Source organism: Vigna umbellata, chromosome 1 (genome assembly GCF_029865625.1).
Source record: "Vigna umbellata cultivar VRB3 chromosome 1, Vumbellata_1.0, whole genome shotgun sequence".
Lineage (NCBI taxonomy): Eukaryota > Viridiplantae > Streptophyta > Magnoliopsida > Fabales > Fabaceae > Vigna > Vigna umbellata.
Window position 1 is genome coordinate 85756027 of NC_142165.1, and position 24380 is coordinate 85780406.

At 37.1% G+C, this 24380-nt stretch overlaps 2 protein-coding genes and 1 pseudogene across 9 annotated transcripts in view; all 3 read left to right on the forward strand.

Moving 5' to 3' along the window:
• LOC124825628 (protein GET1-like) overlaps window positions 1–19653 on the forward strand; it is a 30881-nt gene extending 11228 nt beyond the window's left edge. For 5 of the 6 annotated variants that reach the window (XM_088104560.1, XM_088104559.1, XM_088104561.1 and 2 more), the window contains 4 exons: window positions 14225–14283; window positions 14370–14451; window positions 16844–16893; window positions 19200–19653. In XM_088104560.1, coding sequence (XP_087960686.1) covers window positions 14225–14283; window positions 14370–14451; window positions 16844–16893; window positions 19200–19274 — 266 coding nt within the window. In that variant the 3' untranslated portion in view covers window positions 19275–19653. Of the gene's footprint in view, window positions 1–14224; window positions 14284–14369; window positions 14452–16002; window positions 16058–16843; window positions 16894–19199 lie in introns of all 6 variants that reach the window. The other variant, XM_088104563.1, reaches the window with a different exon arrangement.
• Window positions 6252–7374, forward strand: LOC148206666 (uncharacterized; annotated as a pseudogene).
• Window positions 19654–21988: 2335 nt separating the features above from the next.
• Window positions 21989–24020, forward strand: LOC124825629 (RNA-binding (RRM/RBD/RNP motifs) family protein). Of its 3 annotated transcripts, none has more exons than XM_047298287.2 (2): window positions 21989–22237; window positions 23081–24020. In XM_047298287.2, the coding sequence occupies exons 1-2, from the start codon at window positions 22221–22223 to the stop codon at window positions 23856–23858; spliced, it is 795 nt and encodes a 264-aa protein (XP_047154243.1). In that variant the 5' UTR covers window positions 21989–22220; the 3' UTR covers window positions 23859–24020. The 3 variants fall into 3 exon arrangements, with proteins under 3 accessions (XP_047154243.1, XP_047154244.1, XP_047154245.1); XM_047298288.2 differs by having other exon boundaries at window positions 21990–22237; window positions 23170–24020; XM_047298289.2 differs by having other exon boundaries at window positions 21990–22237; window positions 23209–24020.
• The last annotated feature ends 360 nt before the right edge of the window (window positions 24021–24380 follow it).

Below are 24380 nucleotides of genomic sequence, written 5' to 3' on the forward strand. Positions count from 1 at the left end.
CTCGAAATTTAGCTTCTGCACTAGAACGGATACTCTATCTTGCTTTTTGCTTCTCCATGTTACCATACTATCTCCAAGAAACACACAATACCCAGAAGTAGATTTTTTGTCAGTAATAGAACCTGCATAGTCAACATCAATATATATCTTTGTTAAATATAGTGAAGAAGATTAGGAGAAATCTCCCTTATGTGTTTAGCATACACATAGGGTAGTTTATTTATAATGTAAGATAAGGGTTAAACCCTAAATACAGAATGGGCTAAGCCCAATTAACAGAAACACACAACTTAACATCTAACACTCCCCCTCAAGCTGGAGCATATAAATCATATGTTCCAAGCTTGTTACAAAGATAGTCAATTCTAGGTCCTCGTAAGGACTTGGTGAATATGTCTGCCAACTGGTTGCTTGAGTTAACGAACTCAGTCTTGATATCTCCGGATATGATTTTTTCTCTAATAAAATGACAATCAACTTCAATGTGCTTGGTTCTCTCATGGAAGACAGGGTTAGAGCTAATATGAAGAGCAGCTTGATTATCACATATAAGTGTCATGTGAGTGGCATCTCCAAATTTCAATTCATTAAGTAATTGTTTAAGCCACACAAGCTCGCAAGTAGCAGATGCCATAGCTCTATATTCTGCTTCTGCGCTGGACCTTGCGACAACACTTTGCTTCTTACTTTTCCAAGATATCAGGTTGCCACCAATAGAGACACAATATCCAGAAGTAGACCTCCTATCAGAAGGGGAACCAGCCCAATCAGCATCTGAATAGCAAACGATTTTTGTATCGTTGTTAGGACCATATAGCAAACCTTTTCCAGGTGATCTTTTAATATACTTCAGTATGCGAACAACTGCATCCCAATGGTCTTCACATGGGGAGTTTAGAAATTGACTCACCACACTAACTGCGAAGGAAATGTCAGGACGCGTAATAGTAAGATAGTTTAATTTACCAACTAATCTTCTGTACCGTTCAGGATCTGAGAAAGGCTCCCCCTGATTTGGTAAGAGTTTGATGTTAGGGTCCATAGGTGTCTCAACAGATTTACAGTTCATTAACCCTGTTTCCTCCAAGATGTCTAACGCATACTTCCTCTGAGATATGACAATACCATCATTGGATTGTGCTACTTCAATACCCAAAAAATACCGGAGTTTGCCAAGATCTTTGGTTTGAAAATGATGACAAAGGTGTGTTTCATCTGAGAGATGCCGAGATAGTCACTTCCTGTGAGAACAATATCATCAACATACACTATTAAGTAAATACATCCCGCACTTGAGTGGCGATAGAACACTGAATGATCCGCTTCACTGCGAGACATACCAAATTGTTGAACAACACAGCTGAATTTACCAAACCAGGCCCGAGGAGATTGTTTTAGGCCATATAAGGATTTGCGAAGACGACATACCAATCCAGATGACTCCCCCTGAGCAACAAAGCCAGGCGGTTGCTCCATATAAATTTCTTCATGCAAATCACCATTTAGGAAAGCATTTTTGACATCAAGTTGGTAAAGAGGCCATTGTCGAAGAGCGGCCATGGCAATGAATAGGCGAACAGAGGTCATTTTTGCCACTGGAGAAAAAGTATCACCATAATCCAAACCAAAAATCTGTGTGTAGCCTTTGGCAACCAGTCGAGCTTTCAGACGATCAATTGTGCCATCAGGGCCAACCTTGATAGCATACACCCACCTGCAACCAACAACAGACTTTCCAGATGGTAATTGGACAAGCTCCCAAGTTCCACTTTTCTGTAAAGCACTTAATTCATCCAGCATAGCTTGACGCCAGCCAGGATGACTTAAGGCATCACCCACAGATTTAGGAATTGACACAGAAGAAATGGATGAGAGACAAGTGTAAAAAGATGGAGATAATCTGTGGTAACTAAGAACAGTATAATGGGGGGAAGGGTTACGGGTAGAGCGTATACCTTTACGGAGGGCAATAGGCAAGTCAGACTCATTTGCTGGAGCCGGAGGAGACACAGGAGGTGGCACTGGAAGTGAGTCATGAGGGAGACAATTGCGGCGACTATAAACCTGAAGGGGTGGTGGTGAAGGATGATCCTGTGGTGAAGGAGAGTCTAAAGAAGGAGACAAAATGGGTGGAGCATCACCAGGAGGATCACAGATAAGAGGAATATCAACAGTAATAGGGAGAGGTACAGAACTAGAAGATAAATGTGTAAAGTAAAAAGAAGATTCATCAAAAGTGACATCAGCAGAGATAAAATGACGATTGAGGGAAGGGGAAAAACACTTATAGCCCTTTTGTGACCGTGGAAATCCTAAGAAGACACATTTGTGAGACCTAGGAGATAACTTATCAAGACCAGGACTAAAATCATGAACAAAACATGTAGACCCAAAAACTCTAAGAGGTAATGGATGTAGAGGGTCTTGAGGAAATAATATAGAATGAGGGATTTTGTTTGCTAGGACGGAAGATGGCATGCGGTTGATAAGATAACATGCCGTGAGAACAGCATCACCCCAAAAACGTGAGGGTACTTGACCATGAATGAGAAGGGTACGAGTTGTTTCAATAAGGTGTCTATTCTTGCGCTCAGCCACCCCATTTTGTTGAGGGGTATAAGCACATGAGGTTTGGTGAAGAATGCCATGAGAAGCCATAAAATGTTTAAACTGTTGAGAAAGGTATTCACGGCCATTATCACTAAGTAAAGTGCGAATAGAAACCCCAAACTGAGTTTTTATTTCGTTGAAAAAAGTTTGAAAAATAGAAAACAACGCAGAACGATTCTTCATGAGAAACAACCAAGTACATCTGGAATAGTCATCAATGAAGGTAACAAAATACTGAAATCCTAAAGTTGACTTAACACGACTAGGTCCCCAAATATCAGAATGAACCAATGAAAAGGGGGATGACGCTCGTTGTGAAACACTACGAGGAAAGGAACTACAAGTATGTTTACCTAATTGACAAGACTCACACGACAAACTTGATAATTTGGACAGACTCGGAACAAGTTGCTGCAGTTTGGCAAGACTGGGATGACCTAACTGAGCATGAAGAAGGGATGGTGACTCCATGATTACGCCAGCATGTGGAGAAGGGCTGAGATGATATAGGCCATGAGACTCACATCCTGTGCCAATCATGTGTTTCGAACTCTGGTCCTGCAACCAAACAGAATCTTTGGTAAATGAAATAACACAATTAAGGGAACGAGTTAGACGACTTACGGACTGACCCTAAAAATTCAAAGTACTCCGATTGATGCAACGACCACAGATCCAGAAAGAGGGCGAAGAGGCGATCACGGCAGTGCTGATCGGCGGCGGAAAGCTCCGGCGACGCGCCGGCACGCGCGCCGGCAGCGGCGGCAACGGTGACTCTTGCGGCGGCGCGTGAAGGCGCGTGAGAGGTCCGTTCGCCGCGATCTTCATACCACGGTGGTCGCCCGGTCGAGACGATTCCGATGGTGTGGTCGCCGGTCGATTCTGGAACTCCGGCGGCGGCGGCGGTGGCCGGAGGCGGCGACGGACTGGCCGGAAAGAAGCGGCGGCGACGGTGGAGAGATCTGACTGCACGGTGCTGACTGTGGCACAGATTTAAGAGAAAAAGAAAGAGAGAAGGGTTGCCCACTGAAATTTTAGGGGCTGCCGGCGACCATGGCGGCCGGTCGCCGGCAGACAGCAGAGACCACCCGAAGAGGATCAGAGAACTTGCTCTGATACCATGTTGAATATAGTGAAAAACTATATTTAGATTAATCTCCCTTGTGTAAAATACACACATAGGGTTCTCTATTTATAATAAAAGAAATATGGGCTAAGCCCAAAATACAAATGAGAAATAATAACAAACTAACTAAAAGATAAAAGATATAATATATCTAACACGGACAATAAGTTAAAAGGAGACCCAGGGAGATAAAGTACATTATCAATGGATATGGACGGAAAAATATGAACAGTACCAATACCATGAGATGAGACTCGAGACCCATCAGCCATCGTTACCGAGGGTAGATTAACCGGACATGACAAGGAAGAAAACAAGGACTTGTTACCAGTGATATGATCGGTGGCACCTGAGTCAAGGACCCAAGATCCGAGAGAGTGAGTCAGACCGACAAAAGGAGTACCTGTGCGTGTAACAGAAGCAGATGTAGTGGAACTAGAGTGCTGACGATCCTCATACCATCTGAGAAATTCCTGAAAGAGTAAAGGGTTATTCATGGTATTTGATGACGTAGGATGGTCTGCAGACGGTGATTGGGGAGGTGGATCAGAATTAGCCATTGCTATAGTTCGAAGAGGACGTCCATGAAGTGCATAACATCTATCAATTTTGTGGCTTAGCTTGCCACAGTGGTCACATTTTGGACGTCCTTTACCTGGTTGGCGAGACCGACTCCGATCATCAAGTTGGACAGCCATGGAGAGGGAGAAACCCTAAAAATTCAAAATGCTCCGATTGACGCAACGACCACAGATCCAGAAAGAGGGCGAGGAGGCGATCACGGCGGTGCTGATCGCCGGCGGAAAGCTCCGGCGACGCGCCGGCACGCGCGGCGACAGCGGCGACTCTTGCGGCGGCGCGTTGAGGCGCGTGAGAGGTCCGTTCGCCGCGATCTTCGTACGACGGTGGTCGCCCGGCCGAGACGCTTCCGATGGTGTGGTCGCCGGTCGATTCTGGAACTCCGGCGACGGCGGCGACGGTGGCGACGGCAGCGGCGGCGATTGCGACAACAGCGGCAGTGATGGGTGCCGGAGACCGTGGAGTTGACTGGAACTATTCCTGTGCTTTGATACCATATTAGAAAGTGGGTTTTTAAGCCTAACTCAACCCCACAAAACCGGCTTGTAAGGTGAGGTTTGCACCTCATTTATATATTATAATTTGGCCTTATCTCTAGTCGATGTGGAACTTCCAACACACCCCCTTCACGCCGAGGTATAGACATCTCGTGCGTGATAGTAGAAATTGGGTGGTCCGATAATGGCCCGATAGCGGGTGGAATAGAAGAATAGAATGCCCACTTAGAACTCGCTACGATAGGCTCTAACCATGGCTCTGATACCATGTTAAATATAGTGAAGAAGATTAGGAGAAATCTCCCTTATATGTTTAGCATACACATAGGGTAGTTTATTTATAATGTAAGATAAGGGTTAAACCCTAAATACAGAATGGGCTAAGCCCAATTAACAGAAACACACAACTTAACATCTAACAATCTTCATAGTCAATGTGTCTTCCCTTTTGAATAATAGCCCCTTTCCTGGACTTGACTTCAAGTATCGGAGAATTTTGTCAACTGCTTGCATGTGTCTCTCTCTTGGATCATGCATAAATTGGCTCACTACACTTACTGCATAAGCAATGTCTAGTCTTGTGTGTGATAGATAGATCAATTTTCCCACCAATCTCTGATATTGGGCCTTCTTTACAAGAGCACTTTCCTCACTTCCAATTTTGTGATTCTGTTCAATAGGAACTGTTGAGGTTCTACATCCCAACTTTCATGTTTCTTTGAGAAGATCTAGTACATATTTCCTTTGGGAGATGAAAACTCCGTTCTTGGAGTAAGCAACCTCTATTCTAAGAAAATACTTGAGTTTTCCTAGGTCTTTCATTTCAAATTGGGCAGCCAATTTATCTTTTAATGCCAATTTTTCTATTTCATCATCTCCTGCAATAATCATATCATCCACATAGACAAGCAATAGAGTGAGTTTACTTGTAGAAGAGTGCTTTGTGAATAATGTGATCTGCTTGGCTTTGTTTGTATCTGTTAGAATGTTAGGATATAGGGTGGTAAGGGTATAATGGGTAATGTGTTTAGGATAGAAGTAAAGAGCGGGAAAGTTTGTTAGGCTATTAGAGGGAGAAATTGTATAAATAAGACCCTGTGATGTTGTCAAGGGGATCATTGAGTATTATTTTGTAGATCTGGACTTTGACCAGAAGAGGGGGATTAGGCCTCCGTTAGGGCTAAGAGGGGGATTAGGCCTCCATTAGTGTTATCGGTGTACATCGTTCTTAATTTCAATACATAAATCCATTCTTTCTTTGTTCTTTTGCTTACCGTGAGCGTTGATAGTTAGGTTTTCAACCCAGGAACCTACAAATTGGTCCGACCTGCCGGATCATCAAGGGAGCGCTGCCAGATCGAGAAGCAGAGCGCTGCCGTATCAACAAGAGAATTGCTGGATCGAGAAGCTGTCGGATCCTTTTGATAGAGAACGGTGAGATGGAGGGGAGAAATGAGGGACGCCTGAACGTGGTGGAGAGCCGGCTAGACGCGGTGGAGGTTGCAATAGACTAATTGAAGGTCGAAACTGCGACATTGAGACAAGATCGGGCGGCCATCCGCCAAGATCTTCAAGAAGTGATGCGACTATTGGGGGGACGACACCGCACTCAAGGGGAACAATCCGACGACAGTCAGGCGCCTGTGACCGCCAATAGGAGTACGAGCGCGAGGACGAAATTGGGGGCGAAGAAGGTGAGCGATTCAATGGGCGGAAGAGGGTGGAGTTGCCTGTGTTCGAAGGATTAGATCCATTGAACTGGATCAAGTGGGCAGAGCGATTCTTCGAATTATATGGAGTAACGAAAGAGGAGAAGGTACAATTGGCGTATGTGAGCATGGAGGGGAGTGTTGGCTACTGGGTCAGAGCTTGGAAGGAGAAAGCCAAGAATCATTCATGGGATCGTTTGAAGGAAGCCCTGGTGATAAGGTTTGGAACCATTGTTGAGCGGTTGACGGCATTGAAACAGACGGCGACGGTGGACGAGTATGTTTAATACTTCAAGATATTGGCGGGTCGAACGAAGAGGGTGTCGGATGAGCAACTGTGAGGATATTTTTTTGCGGGATTGAAAGAGGACATCCAGAATCAAGTCCGACAGCATGAGCCGCAGGAATGGATGGTGGCCATGCGGATCACAAGGGATGTTGAGGAGTTCCGAGAGTCGCCGAACGGTCCGAGGACAAGTGCTATAGCCCATGCCGATCGGTAGTTGCCGATCAGTCTGAGGCGATAGAAGACTAGTTGTCTTGGGGACTAACAAGCGGTGAGGTGACACGGTCCGAGGCCGATCGATATAGTCCAGGCCGATTGGGAGTGGTCGAGCGGTCCGAGGACAATCACCACGGTAACAGGGTTCAACTGAACGGTATCAACAGGAGAAGACGAGCAATAACATCTGCCAATCACCCAGGTCAAGCGGAAGCCGTCGAGAAGGTGGGGTCAATATGGAACACCCTGAATCTGCCATACTCAGAATTCCAAAAACGGAGAGAGAGGAGGGAAGGTGTGTCAGGTTTGGGGGACCGTTCGTTCAAGGCCAATGCCCAGAAAGGAGTCTAGGGATGGTTATTTTGGGGGAGGATGAAGAGGTGGAGACTGAGGGAGTTGAGACAGAATTAGACCGGAAGCAGATGGAGTTGTCCGCTTTCTCGGCAGAAGACCTCATTCAACCAAAAACGATGAAGCCGCACGATTTGATAGAGGGCCGAACGGGTTTGATTAATTTCATAGGCAAGGGTCTGGTAGAGGAACTGGGCTTACCCATGGAGGATACCCAACCGTACCAGGTGAGATTGGGGGATGAGCAGAGGAAGAAAACCAACACGAACCGAACGGTTGAAGGCAGGAGGAAGGAACCGAACGGTAGAAAAGCATTGGAAAGCAAGCCGAGTGGTATAAAGATAGGGAGAAGAGAACCGAACAGTAAAAGAAGTTATTTTCTAGGGAAAAAAAAGATGCTCCTCAGCTTCAAGGAAATAATGAAGACACGAAAATGGTCCCATAAATTCGATCTCTCATTCGACCACCACCCAAGTCTCCTGACCCCGAAGAGTACCGAACGGTAAAGAAATGGGAAGAAGAGTACCAAAGGGAATGGAGTCCGAACGGTAGGGGAATAAGAGTGAAGCACCGAACGGTGTCTTTACTAATACCGAACGGTAGCTACAAGGGGGGATGGAGTGAAGGGCCAAACGGTATAAGGTTGCTAATACCGAACAGTAGATGATGAATTAAAAGGACGGGGAAGTTTGTTAGGTTGCTAGGGGGAGCGAGAGATAACAAGATGAAGAGGAGCCAAGAGACCAAGCTTTTCGGTTCCAACCTTGAGGACAAGGTTGTTCTGCAGCGGGGTGTAAAATGTTAGGATATAGGGTGGTAAGGGTATAATGGGTAATGTGTTTAGGATAGAAGTAAAGAGCGGGAAAGTTTGTTAGCCTATTAAAGGGAGAAATTGTGTAAATAAGACCCTGTGATGTTGTCAAGGGGATCATTGAGTATTATTTTGTAGATTTGGACTTTGACCAGAAGAGGGGGATTAGGCCTCCATTAGTGCTATCAGTGTACATCGTTCTCAATTTCAATACAGAAATCCATTCTTTCTTTGTTCTTTTGCTTACTGTGAGCGTTGATAGTTAGGTTTTCAACCCAGGAACCTAACAGTATCCCAAGGAAACCATTGCTTTTGTAAATCTTCCAAACCATGCTCCAGGGGATTGCCAAAGCGAGAATAACTCGAACTGTATTCATCTTTGCCACTGGGGCAAATGTCTCCTCATAGTCAATCCCATATGTTTGGGTATATCCTTTTGCCACCAATCTAGCTTTATATCTTTCCATTGTTCCATTTGCCTTATGTTTCACTGTGAATATCCATCTACACCCTACTGCCTTCTTGTCTCTTGGCTTATCAACAATCTCCCAAGCTGAATTTCTTTCTAATGCATTCATCTCTTCTTTCATGGCTGGATTCCAATGTTCAAATTTCATGGTCTCCTGGATTGAGGTAGGAATTTATGCGACATCAATGGCAGCAATAAAACTTGTGCTTATCAGAGAGATTGTTAGTGCAAAGATACTGAGAAATAGGATATTTAGCACATGAGCTTCTTTCCTTTCTCAATGCAATGGGTAAATCCTCAGTAATACTTACCTCCTCCTCATTGATATCTTTAGGGATCCTCACCTCCGGATTAGACAATTTTTCTTGCTCGAGAGTCAAAGTGGGTTGTTTTCTTCTTTCATATTTTTTGCCAAAAAAATTGTCTTCTTCCTCACTGTGGACTATGGTAGCTTCATTGCTCAGATCTTGGGCATCCTGCAAAGACAAACATGGTAAAGACAAGAAGGAGAGTTCATCCACTTCAAGTGCTTTCTCCCCCTGAAGTGGTGGATTGACATAAAAGGATTGTGTTTCATGAAAGGTAACATCCATGGTGATAAAGATGCGATGACTTTGAGGATGGTAACATTTGTACCCAAGGATACCCAATAAAGACACATTTAAGAGCTCTTGGATCTAATTTACCACAGTTAGGATGATGAGAGTGAACAAGAACAACACATCCAAAGACTCGACTAGGTAGACTCGTTATTAGGGGAGAAGAAGGAACAAAGGACGATAGAGACTCTATAGGACTAATGCCATTTAAGATACGAGTGAGTAACTTGTGGATGAGATATGTGGCAGTTAACACAACTTTTCCCCAGTAATTTTTTGGAACAGATATTTGAAAAAGAAGAGCTCTAGTTACTTCAAGAAGATGACGATTCTTTCTTTCTGCAACCCCATTTTGTTGAGGGGTGTTAACACAGGTTAGTTATTCATGATTCACATATTCAGTACCATTATCAAACCTGATTCTCTTGATATTTTTTCCAAATTGATTTTTGACAAGATGGAAAAAATTAACAAATATTTGAAAAACTTCGGATTTATTTTTTAAAGGTATGTCCACGTGACACGAGTACAATCGTCAATAAAGGTAACGAACCATTTGGCTCTAGAAATAGAATCTATGACAGGACCCCAAACATCAGAGTGAATTAAATCAAATGGAGAAATACTCTTTTTATTACTAATAGGATAAGATGCACAATGGTGTTTTGACAATTGACAAATATCACAATTAAAAGACTCAACAGACTCTTTGGTAAACAAATGGGGAAACAAAGACTTGATAAGACTAAATGAAGGATGCCGAAGCCTTTGATGATGTAACCATATTTGGGAATTTGCCCACGTCTTAGATGTAGCTTGTTGACTCATGATTTTTGTGTTGCTTTGGTCATCAAACTCTAAAAAATACAACCCACTCTGCTCCTTAGCAGTTAAAATCGTCTTCCCCATGGCAAGGCCTTGAAAAACACAATAAGTTGGAAAAAATGTTATTGAACAATTTAAATCTTTTGTGAGTTTTTGCACAAAGATAAGACTATTAGCTAATTGAGGAACATGTAAAACATCCTTTAATACAATAGATGAGTCCAGAATTATATTCCCAAAGCCGCATATAAGTATACCCTGACCATTCGCAACTGTAATAAGTTGTTCTTTATTTTACCATGAGTCGAAGGACACACTAAAAGGTGTCATATGATCAGTTGCACCCGAATCAAGGATCCAAATACCTTGAGACACATGACCAACAATATTCAGACAAATCTTACCTTTTATGGACTGAGTACATGATCCAGAGGACTTACTCATTGGTAGGTCATTAGGACCCAAAGGAATAATTTTTACTTCAGACATCCTGTAGAACGCAATCAGGAGTCTCCGATGACCTTTTCCTAGACGACGATGACGGCGTGTGGGTCACACCGAGAAAATGAGCAGAACTTAAAACTCAGATCTACTCAAATATAGGCCAAACGGGTCGTCACCGACTCCAAGAACAGACTCAGGAAGCTTCAACGACTCTGTCTGCGGCGGCGCGGTGAGTGGGTGTGTGGACTACACGCGCCGACGACAGTGGCGGCACGTGGCAGCTTCTCTCCCGGAGCGTCTTCTGGCGTTGTGGTCGCCAGTGTTGGGCGCACCTTTCTGCCCTATCAACGACCTCAACCGGCAACGGTGGTGGTCGAACAGCAGCGGCGGCGCAACTGTGCAGCGGAACGAAGCCCCAAGATCAGGAGCTCTGACACCAAGTAGAAAATAGAACTGATTTTATTATTCTGAATTATTAAAAAATACATTCTCATATCCTCTATTTGTAACAATCTAATTCTCCTAAAAAGGGAAATAAGGAAACTAGGGAAACAAAATAAAAGATTATACATCTATTTTCTCTAATTATTAAGAAGATTCTAAAGATATCTTCTCTAATTACAACAGTTCATGAGGCACTTGGTCATCCTATATGGCAACAAGCCATTAATGATAAAATATAGGCACTTGAACACAATAGTACTTGGGAACTTGTCCCTCTTCCTCTTGATAAGAAGCTTGTGGGTTTTCGATGGGTCTATGCTATTAAGGTTGGTCCTATTGGTGAGGTGGATCGTCTCAAAGCTTGTCTAGCTAAGGAATATACTCAGGTTTATGGCCTTGACTATTGTGATGCTTTTTCTCTTGTGGCTAAAACCTATATTGTTTGTCTTTTCCTTGCTATGGCTGCCATTTGCAAATGGCCTTTTTACTTATTGGACATTAAAAATGTCTTTCTTCACGATGATCTAGAAGAGGAGATATTCATCGAGCAACCTCCTGGGTTTGTTGCACAGGGGGAGTCTAAGTTAGTTTGTAAACTACATCGTTCACTCTATGGCTTGAGCAATCACCTCGAGCTTGGTTTGGTAAATTTAGTCGTGTTGTACAAAATTTTGGATTGAAACGATGTGAGACAGATCGTTCAATGTTTTATGGTCATACTTCTCCTGTGTTTATGTTATGGTTTATGTTGATATTGTTATTACAGAAAATGATGTCAATGGAATTGCTTAATTAAAGAACCCTTTTTTCAGCCACTTTTAGACCAAAGATCTGGGTCTTCAAAAATATTTTCTTGGTATTGAAGTGGCACAATCAAAAGAAGGTGTCATCATTTCACAAAGAAAATATGCTCTTGATATTTTGGAGGAAATAGATATGACAAATTGCAAGCCCATTGATATTCCTATGGACTTCAATCAAAAGTTAACGAAAGACCTAGGTGAATTTTTTTCAGACCTTGAGAAACACAAAAGGTTGGTTGGAAAACTCATTTATCTTACTATAACAAGACATGATCTTTCTTATCCATTGGGAATTGTGAGTCAATTTATGCAAAATCCCCACATTGATCATTGGAATGTTGTGATTTGCATTCTCAGTAAAAGGGAACTTGGACAAGGATTATTGTATGAGAACAAGGGAAATACTTAAATCGAAGGGGATTGTGGTGTAGATTGAGCTGGTTGTCCAATTGACAAGATCTATCACAAGATATTCTGTATTCCTTGGAGAGAACCTTGTATCTTGGAAAATTAAGAAAAAAAGTGCCATTGCTCGATCTAGTACAGAAGTTGAATATAGAGCTATGACTCTAGCTACATGTGAACTTGTGTGGATTAAACAACTCCTTCAAGAGTTGAAATTTTGTGAAAATGAGCAAATGAAGTTGTATTGTGACAACCAGACAGCTCTTCATATTGCCTCTAATCCAATGTTTCATAAGAGAACAAAATATAGTCGATTGTCATTTTGTTAGAGAGAAGCTACTGTCCGAGGATCTTATTATTGAGCTTGTCAACTCTAAGGAACAACTTGCATACATTCTGACTAAATCTCTAAAGGGGTCTCGAATTCAATTTATATGTTCCAAGCGTGGTGCATATGATCTAGCTTGAGGGGAGTGTTGAAATGTAATATTTTATTTTGTTTTATTATTCATGTATGGGAACCCAACTTAGGGTTAGGGTTTAAGGCAAGCGCCTTGCCTCCTTGTATTCTGCCCTTTGTATTCTATAAATACAGTAGTAAAACTATAACAGTGTAAGAAATATACACTGTTTTACTTCATTACATTTATTCAAGTTATAGAAAGGAGAATAGAGGGTTTTTTAAACTGAACTCAAGCTAGGGCAAATCAAAATTCTGAAGAAGCTACAATTGTACGAAAATAACAGTAACAATTCTTATATAGACCAAGCCAACTAGGTAACCAAACAACTTACATTTCTAGAATTTTTAAGATATTTAATAAAGGTGAGAACGATGAAACACTAAAATTCCAGTTAATAATAATTTTGCTGCTGATTAGATATACTTCTCCTGTAATCTTTATCCTTAAATATCACTTCTTCAAGTATTCTTATCCTGGTCACCATCACTTTGTATTTCCAATCCATCTTTCCTATAAATTCTTCTTATGTTTGTCAATTAATCTCTCCTATATGAAAATGTTTACTAATCATGTACATATTAACTTAATTATCAATTAATGGGATTAGGGGCAGATATGACAGTTATTGACAGAAAATAGGAGTGGTTACTTAATATCAATTGTGTATACTGTTTAAGTGGGTTCAGTTATGTAGTTCCGGAGCAGTTATTTTGTATAAGGTCTGATGATAGACAGCTATTTAGTTTTTTTTTTTTTGGAACAGTTATGTAAAGTTCGTATAGAAAATAAAAGTGGGCAGACGAGCGTATTTTGAAGTTCTTTGAACAGAGTATTCTCTGTGAGAGTTGTTACAACTATGAGAGAGTTTCAGCTGAAATTTTCTATTTAATAGTGTGCCTAAATAGCAAAAAATGCCAAGAGGACTTGGTGGTTGCTGGAAAGAAAAAGTGACCATAGAGGACCCTCCTTTGCTTAGTTAAAACATATGAAGAGTACTTGTAAAAGACATCAAAAAGAGGTTTTAAATATGAAATATGTCTTTTAGAACAATTAAGTTTCCATATTTTATGCTCGCTAAGTTTAAACACGTGTCAGCTTTCTAAATGTTGATTTAGGATTTAATTTCCTATATCAAATTCAAAGTATTAGGCATTATCTTATGCATGGAATTTGCAAAATTATTGTGCTTGGCATCAAACGAAGTATTGGTTAGAGTAACACACTTTTACGCTCACTAAAGGATCATGGAATGAATAGGTTGAGGCAACCACTTGTAGATAAATAATTTTGTTGCCTAAATTTTATGCATATAAAAATTAGATAACAAAAGTGTTTATAAAAGATTTTTATGAATATAAATCTCATCTATACAATTACAAGACTGAATGATTGTTTATCAAAATATTCCACTTAACCCATTTCAGAACAGATTAGATGAGATTGCTACTGAGTTAGCTACTTTTTTAAGTTGGATCCTTAAGTAGGTGGAACTAGATGTAGCCACGTCAGAATTTATATGCTATTTGTGCTGAGATCATGGTGAAAGTAGCATTACCGGAAAAGTTATGCTTTAAACTAACATGCAGTTCGAAATTTACACGACAAGGATACTGCTTTGTACTCAAAATTTCTGCTTATCTCAAAGGTATTTCCTAATCTAGAAATTGTTTTCAGGTTTACTTATTTTCTTTGCAAAGGCCGATATGATACTAACATGGTTGAGTGATGCAGGTTTTAACATATCTCATTTTCCTCATGTGGTTTTGGAGTGTTCCTGTGGCTAGCATATCTCAACAACTTGTCCAACCTTTTGGTAATGCAATTATGATTAATACATAAAGTTTTACTAGATTATGCTGCAAACTCTCACTCATTTGTATTAAACTGTTGGGTTGCTTAAAATAAGAAAATGTGTTTCTTTTTTGGATTCTGATATCTGTGGACTTGCTGATTGAAAATATTTACTTGTACTATTTAGTTACATTTCATATTAGGTATAGGCTATAGTTATATGTATATTTGTTGGCTATGATTATGGATATTAGTTTAACTTTTGGTTTTGATATAGGCGAAAAATGAATTGTAGTTATAAAATATTTATTGAACTCTTGGTTGAATAAAAAAAATACTTGTATTAATTTTTTTAAGGTTTTTCCAATAAAACAAGTTTAGTTGCAAACTCTTTTCCATTTACTACAAAACGCTTCGTAGTGCTAAGATTGTGACATTTATAGGTATAGTAATTGATATAATTGAAGTATTAGGGTTTGTTTGGATTGGATGAACTTCTTCATAAACATTTGTAGGGGAGAACAATAAGAAGAAAAAATGAAATTAGCTTTCTTATAAGTTAAATCTAGCATATACACAAGTTTAAAACAAAAATTTAGAGAAATTGTATCAGTTTCTGCAAATTAGCTTGTGTATAAGCTAACTTTTAGTTTATGGACAAGTTAATTTCAATTTTTCTTCTTATTTTTATTTCTAAAAATGTCTATGAAGAAGTGAGTCAAAATTTTCAAGAGCCTTACTATATTTGGTTGTCATATCTAATTTTTGGACGCATTATTATCTTATAATTTTGGAAATATGAATAAGAAGAAAAGTTACGCATACTGTAAACATTTTTCTAACTGAGTAATTATTCAAGAGAATAGATGTATGTATTTAGGGGTGTATTGGATTGAAATTTTAAAACTATTTTGACAAAATATCTTGTGGATTTTACAAGCCAATGTAGGAGCCTTATGACTTTAGTATTATTTAGAAGTCTTTTTGGATTCTAACTAATTTATATTTTAACAATCTAAAAGATTGAATGAATTTATAAAATTTGAAAGAATTTTATCCATATTTAGAAAGCATTCAAAACTACCAAAGTCAGTGAAAAAAGTAATAATAAAATAATAAGTTTTGGATAAAAAAGTAAACTCAGTACAATTTTTCAATCTTTCTTTAGTTAATGTGTTCTAAATTTTTGTCCTACACTATGCATTGACATTTTTTACATCCATGTTCTTGGATTTGAACAATACGTTCCAGATTATGGTCCTTTATGCATCTATGTTCTTGGATTTGAACCAATTGTTCCAAACTATGATCTTTGTTATCTGAAAATACTATAGATGAAGATGTCTATTTATTATATTAGAAGTCCCACTTCAATTAGTGATAAGGCTAGTTTAGAGTAAAGAACTGGATGCAAACCTCATTTTAGGTTGAGTTAGGTTTAGAATTCACTTCTTAACATGGTATTTAGAGTTTAAAGTTCTTTTGGAAAAATTTTGTCGCTACTGTCATTCTGCTGTCATTGCCAGAGTTTCATTTTGACCAACAACCACACGATTCTGCTTGTCTCGACCAGGTGATCCCAACATCGTCGAGATTGTCACCGTCGAAGTCCAAACATGCTTCCACATGTTAGTTGAAGTTTGCATACATTGTCTTCGGATTATCCATCTTCGGATTATTCATTACTGTCTAGTCTCATGCATGTGATGTATATACCTTGGCGTGAGGGGATGTGTTAAAAGTTTCACATCGATTAGTAATGAGGCCAATTTAGAGTATATAAGTGGGTACAAACCTTATCTTACAAACCGGTTTTATAAGATTGAGTAAAACTTAAAGTTCATTTCTTAATCGGTTATATTATAAATTCATCGTATCAACATTCTTTTGTGAAGAAAAACTATCAAGTTTTGCACATAAACATTTATATTGTCTTGCACAAAAGAGAGAATTCATAATGTGTATAGGAAGAAAGAAAAATCTAGCAACCGGTAGAAAAAGAAAGAGTTGGAAAAGTCCATTAAAGTTTATATACTTTTGAATATCAACGAACTTTTCTAAGTTATAAAAAATATTAACTGAATACTATTGAATTTCGTTGCCATCCGTAAAAAATCTTTGTTAATTCTAATTGAGTGCCATAACTTTTTTCAATCATTTAAAGTCTGAATTGAATGCCATGAGAACACTCTTAATGAAAACCCCTTGTTTTTTTATATAACGATTATTTTAATCTAAATTTGATGCCATTTTAACATAAATTTTAATTTTCGAGAATGTAATTTTATTTAAGTTAAATTTGTTTAAAGTTAAAGCCATTTGCTGCACGGAAAATGTGGCATAGAAGACGCTGCATTTCTCGTTGCCTTTTTATAATAGTTATGATTTGAAAATTATTTTACATATTTTTGCAGGGAGATTATTATCTTGGAGGACTGAAGGTATTGAAAATAACAATATTATGGTAAGCAATTTCTAGTATCTTTCCTTCTTATATTTGAACTTTGAATAAAAAGACATATCCAAAGAAGTCCTATTTAGGTTTTGATTTAAGAGAAAATTTTTGATGCAAGAACTGCTGAAAATTGTGTCTGGGATACACAGTGAAGATCATTTATATAAGTTTATTATATAAATAGTTATAGGAAATTGTATGTGCATATACATGACGTGATATATATATATATATATATATATATATATATATATATATATATGTTTCTAATTAAGTATTCTTATAATTATTAAAATTCTAATTAAATAAGGAAATCAATCACAAAATATAAAAGAAGAATAAATACTGAGAGATGCTCTGAACTATTTTATGATATCATTAGATATTTCTCATATTTCTAAGACTCCTTAAGCCAAAGCTTATTACAAGAAAATATTCATTTCCCAACGAAACAAACAAAATATGACCTTCGTCAATCACTACAAGAAAATCTCTATGAAAACTAATTTTAGTCACAAAAAGTAATTAGTCACTACACTGATCAATTTAGATATCAATTTACAAACTAAAAATTATTAGTTACTAAAATAGTTATTATTACGAATAAAAGTTATAATTGGTTTGTAAGTTCTCTCTAAGATTAGCTATCGAGGTTTTGGTTATCAAAGTAATAAGTTTCTAAATTGATATCTCATTAATTGGTTACCAATTTTTAAACTAATTATTTTGGTAGCTAAAACCTTCGATGGGAAAGAAGCCACCGCCAAATACACGATAAAAGAGTCACCACTGGAATAATCATAGGTTGGAATGAAATCACTACTAATTAGTTACTGAAAATTACCAAAAAAGTCATTATTGGTGAACAATGACTACTAAAAAATCACCAGCGACAACTTGTTGTCGGAAAAGTGTGCAGCGGGGGGTGAACTACTGTGGAAAATGAAATAAGAAAACAAGCCGGAATTAGAAAAGGATGCTAGTGTCTCAGTATCTAATATACACTTCATTCTTAGCTGAAATTTATACGGAATAACAAAAGTGCATAGACCTGGTTCCATTTAGTTCATATTTGGATTAAAGTTTGCAGACATAAATTTGAATCAAAAGAATGTCTTGAAATGAGTTTACTGCAGTGCAATTATTGTTTTAATATTTTTGGTTCAAAGTATGTTGATAAAATGAAATTTATTGTATAATATGAATAAAGCATTTTACTAAACTTTGTTGTTTGAATAAGTACTGACAATGGAAAATAATTTTCATAAGCAACCATTTTGTTGCTTCTTATTCTAACTTTGTTTTGGGTGAACCGATGATGGAAATGTGACTTTGAGAGGCAACAAGCATAATGGAAAATAGAGTTTAGCAGTCCAAAAGTATGTTGGAGGAACCCATACGGTTATCCAAACATACCCTTGATGTATTCCAACTCGAGACTGTTGTATTCAATAAATTTTCACTAGTAGAGTATGCTAGAAGGATTATGTTTAGAAAATGTGAACTCCTCAAAAGAACTCAATCTCCCGATATTGAAATGTAATCATGAGTTGGTGTTTTCACTTGAGTTGGTGTTTTCACTTGAGTATTTAAACAACTTGTGGATGAAATGTGCCTATCCAAAGCACTGGAAGTGAGTTTAGCTTGTAATCAGACTACAGTAAGTTTAGCTCCTCCACCCCTTAGTTATACTTTTCAGTAAATAGTCAGATTAGTACAATAAATATTTACATATTGACATATTTAACTTTTAATACTAGACAAAAAATTATAGTCTTAGTATAGAAATTTTAATTTCATTAATTTTGTTTGAATTATGTTAATGATTAAGATAATTGAAAATGTATTTGGTCTTTAGTATTTGTCACGTGTTTATTAAAATGAAAATTATTGTTAAGATGCAATTAACTTTGAAGTAGCATTAAGGATTTATAATTTACAAAGTTAAAAGCAAAGTCTTCTTCGATGTTAATTACATATTAATATTAATTTTTTTATTTAATAAAATCAGGTGGCAATTACTAGAGACTAAACATTTGTTCAATTAGCTTAACCATTAACTGAACTAAAACAAAATTAAAGTTTTTTTACCAAGATTATAAGCTTTTTCTTCTTGTCCTAAAGATGAACTATGTACTGTTTACTTTTCATCTTTACGGAAGTTGGAAAATTTTTCGTACTATTATGCATCATACTATATACATTGCAATCCACTGTTTTTTACCTATTAAATAATGTAGTGCAGATAAAAGAAGACATTCATGTGAAGCTTTTAATAGTTTGAGTGGCGTTCCAACTGTTTTATGCTATTTCAGGTTGGGATAATACCTTGGTTGATAGTGTCTACAAGGGTTAGCAGATTCATTTGTAGACTCACCTATGGCAAATAGATCGTTATGTTCTTCATCTAGAATGACATAACATTGCTAGCTGCTTGGACTGGTTTGTGTCCTGCATTTAAAATGGAATGAACAATGCTTTTCTAGATTTGTACAACTTGAAATTTGTTCCTTCGAACCTTGTCCGGTTCATAACCAGTTTATTTTAGTACAGACGACGTGTAAACTTCATTCTGCATATGCAAGCAAAATTTTCATATGCCTGTAATATGATAGAGTTGCAGCCCCCACACTACCCCTAGTTTGGTCTCTTTTAAGGAATTTTGTCTTCAAATTCTTCTGGATTAATTATATTCATTTGTTCAATAGTATTTAGTGTTGAATTAATGGGTTTGTAAATTTGAAGAACTGTTATTTGCAGTTTGGATTAGAGCTTTTTGTGATCTGCTTCCATTGCAACTGAAAGATGAAAGTTTGGTGCAATTTTCAGTTGACTAATAAGTCCATTGCAATTTTCGTTTTTAAATTTTATTCGCTTTTAGTTGTTAACAGATGTAGAATTATGTACTTTTATGCCCATAAACATTAATGAGAAATTAAAAGTACACTATACTTTGAGTTCCATAAGTTCCTAAGCATGATGAGGTATATCAAATTGTTTATAAGGAATAATAAGTAAATGCTGGACAACCTATTGAAGAATTAAGTTAAATAGTTTCACAACTCATAAGCAATTGAATTTGTGGTATGATGGTATAAAGGATGAGATGGGCTTTGTGGCATCTGATTAAGTCTTGAATCTTATTGAGTTTCACAATTAGGGATGACAACGGGTCGGGCACGGATAATGTCTATCCGCAATCCGATCCGACAAAAAAAAAATCCACTTGCTACCCGATCCACTACCTTATGGATACCCGCTTAAAAAATATCCGCAAATATTTTAAAATCCGCGGATACCCGTGGATATTCGCGGATTCCTGCAAATATTAAAAAAATATTTTTTAATAAATTATTAAAATAAAATTACAAAAAATATATAAAATATAATATAAATTTAAATTTAAATTCAATTTTAATTAAATTTAATCTTGTAAAATATAAATTAATGTTAATTTTAATTAAATTTAACTTAATAAAATATAAATTAAATTTTTATTTTTATTTTTTGCGGGTAGCAGGTATCCGTGGATACGAATAGTATAGTACCCGCATCCGACCCGTTTATAAGTGGATATTAAAATATCTGCTACCCACGGGTTGTGGGTAGTAAATATCTGTGGGTATCAACTATCTGTCGCGAATTTTATCCACGGATATCCGCAGGTGCAGATTTTTTTGTCATTCCTGTTCACAATGGTGCACAATTCATTGAATGTAATTAATAAATATTTACAAGATAAGGTTGAAAGACATTGTTGTTAATGAAAGATTCTATTTAAGTAATTATGACATTAATAATTCATTATAATTTTGTTATATTACATGGAAGTGAAAAGAACATCCGTATTGCTGATTTAGAATAAGAGGTTTGTATAAACCATGTTGAAGGATACTTTTCTAGTAATGATGAATATTTATTTTGGAGGATTATTAAATTCATATATGGATTAAATTTTTTTTTTACAACAATAGTATTTAAAATTTTCAAGGAAATATTATTTCATTTAGTTTTGAAAGAAACATAAAAGTTAGTGGGAGTAAATCTTGTTTTTTTTTGTCTAAGGTGTGGGTAATATTTTCCTTGTAGCAAATAATAAATGTGTGTTATATGAGGTGAAATAATTTGTCTCAAATAACTTTGGTATAAAAAATATGAAAAATGTATCTTATGTTATATATACTAAAATCCTTCCATAAATATCTCAAGATATTTTTGATTTATCTCAATAGATTTATATTGACAAAATTTTTGAGAGCTATAAACGTTAAATATTATTCATCCAACATGAGTCTAATTTTGGAAAACGATAAATTTGAATTAAGTTAGTGTAAAAAAACATGATCTTAAGTGAGAGCACATGAAAACTAGTGCTTAATTTGTTAAAAGTCTTATGTATACTTAAGTTTGAATCATATCTAACATCTTCGTGTGCAATTAGAGTTTTGGAAGATAATAAAGTAATTTAGGTGGTTATAATTGAAAAGTTGAAAAAAAAGATGATAATGAGATATTTTAAGGAATGAATAATTTTATGCTCATATAGAAACAACTGGTAATTTAGAGGTGATAGATTATTCTAGTTTAAAACTTTATTGGTTACATCAATATCATGAAATATACATTTAGTTATATTTTTATGCTAACTTGCGGATTTGTATATTTTAGCAGTAAAAAGGAAATCTTAATTGCTAGTTGAGTTTGTATTTTATTTTGAGGCTACCGAACATGTGTATGATTAAAAAGTTTTGTATATGATTTTAAAGATGTACACTCAATTGTCAGACCATTTAAGTTAAATTTAAACACTTTGTTGCAATATTTATGATAAACAGAAGTGAATAAATTGATATTAAATATCTAGTTTAAGAGACATGTTAAAAAAAATAAAGTGGTGATTAAACCAGAAAATCATGCTTTCACTAATAAAATAGTTTATTCTTTCGGAAATTTAGCTATTACTGGTTAACCAAAATATAATTTATTTATACACATTTCCTATATATTACCCTTTCATCGAACGGTCAGGATCCACATAGGAGAACAAATTTGTCATTGAAGTCGAATTCGGCAATATATAATATATTGTGTAGCAGCACAGGGTTAAAAAAACTTGAATAAATTAGACACAAGGTAAAGGGGGAAAAACACTAAAAGCGAAAACCTTGAACGGGGTGCGCAGTGTGTTGGGGGAAGAAGTAGAAGCGTGTAACCCTAGTTAGGGTTTGCAGTTCAATTTGGGATTCCTCTCTCGTGCGATTGTAGCGCTGGATCCGTATCGTCTTCCTCCGTCCACAGAAGCGCCTTTCGCTCGATCTTTCGGCGATCTTGGTAACATGTACGGTCCTCGAGGGTATGTCAACCTAACTTCATCTTTTTTATTCTGCGTGCCATTTCCTTCCAATTTCTTTGTTCTTTTGTAATTGCTGGGGTTTTATTTCTGTGTGGTGTTGCTTATGATTAGAAATCGTGTTTGCATTTAATTTTCTTTGATTTTATTGTTTATATAGCTATGTGCTTTGGTTATAGGGTGATTGAGGTTGTTTGTTGCATGTAATTGTATTGACTTCTTATGTGTGGGCTTTGCTGGGTTAGCTTCGCCAAACAACATATCTATCAGGTCTCAGGCCACGTATTTGCTTTCTTTTCTCTCAAATTTTTGTGTTTTTATTTTTAATAATTTAATATCCTATAATATGCCTGATATGATATGGAGTCTCTGTGAGCATGTCTAATTTTCTTTCAACCTGATCAGGATCAATAATGTGTTGTTGCAATCAATCACATTGTGCTTATTTTGTGTTTACATGATTTTTTAAATTAATTAGCCTTTTAAGCCGTGTTACTGTAACATTTGGTATATTACTTCACTATTAAGTATTAATCTTGCAGACCTTATGATTGTAATTTGTGCAAACTTATCTATCTTTGATTTTTCTTTTATATATGTCCTGCATAATGAGTGTGTTGGATAGAAATATATTTCTATGGTCTTTGTGTGGTTCTCTCTATTTCCATAGGTGGTCTGATTGATCTGTTGTTATTTTTTTTTTCTATGATGTTTGGCTGTGGGTGTTGTGATGAATATTATGAGTAATAGGAATTAAAATTAAGTGTCAGGGAAAAGAGGGTTGGGTTTGGCTTTATTAACATGTTGAGTGGGGGATTGTTTTTTTTTGGGTATGGAAATTTGAAGGGCAATGTTGGGAAGCGGGGGGGTTTCGGACGGGTACGAGGTTGGCTCAAAGAGACAAAGAATGATGGAATCAAATCCATACTTCGCAGTGAGCAGCGGGACAGGCAACTTACCTTATGGATATGCAGGTGGCTTTCAGCCCCCTCCCTTTCCTGTGGTTCGTCTCAGGGGGCTTCCATTCAACTGTACTGACATTGACATCTTGAAGTTTTTTGCTGGACTGACCATTGTCGATGTGTTGCTGGTCAATAAGAGTGGACGCTTCTCAGGAGAGGCCTTCGTGGTATTTGCAGGAGCAATGCAGGTTGAGTTTGCTTTACAGAGAGATCGCCAGAACATGGGTCGCCGGTATGTAGAAGTGTTCAGGTGTAAGAAACAGGATTATTATAATGCTGTTGCTGCTGAGATCAATTACGAAGGAATATATGATAACGATTACCATGGTAGTAGTCCTCCACCCTCCCGATCAAAGAGGTTCAGTGATAAAGATCAAATGGAGTACACTGAGATATTGAAGATGCGTGGCCTTCCCTTCCAAGTGACAAAATCTCAAATTGTTGAATTCTTTAAAGATTTCAACCTGATAGAAGACAGGGTACACATTGCATGTCGCCCTGATGGGAAAGCTACTGGAGAGGCATATGTGGAGTTTGTTTCAGCTGAGGAGGCCAAGAGGGCAATGTCCAAGGATAAAATGACCATAGGATCAAGGTATGTGGAGCTGTTCCCTTCTACTCCAGACGAAGCTAGACGGGCAGAGTCAAGATCAAGGCAGTGATCGTGGTATTTTATCTTGTTTTAGGACTTCTAACCTGTTCCTTCTTATGCTACTATAATGTTTTAAATTTTAGATGTACTTTATTATTAGTAGTTAAACCTGTTATATTTGCCTGTCTTAAATGGATGCATTAATTGATTAATAGAAAGGGCCTTGGAATAATATATGGCTCTGGGATGTGAAGGTAATTAATACTGGGTTGGGCTTGAATGAAAAAGTGTCATTTCCAAAGTTCAATAAATTCGTATAGTTATTACATCAGGGGCAGTTTCTTCCTGCACGTCCATGAATTTTCTCCTCACCCAAAAATAAAATAAAAAATTGTTTTTCCGCCTTTGGGATTGTGCAATCTTAAAGTCAAAAGGCACTTTTGTGCAATGTGGAAGCTATTTTTTTCTTAGACTTTAAATATTTTTGGTTTAATCATTTTGGACATCATTGTGTATAATTGTCTTGCCATTAATTGGAGTAGATGGTTGCCATTAATTGTAGTAGATGGTGTTTTTGGTGATTGAGCAAATT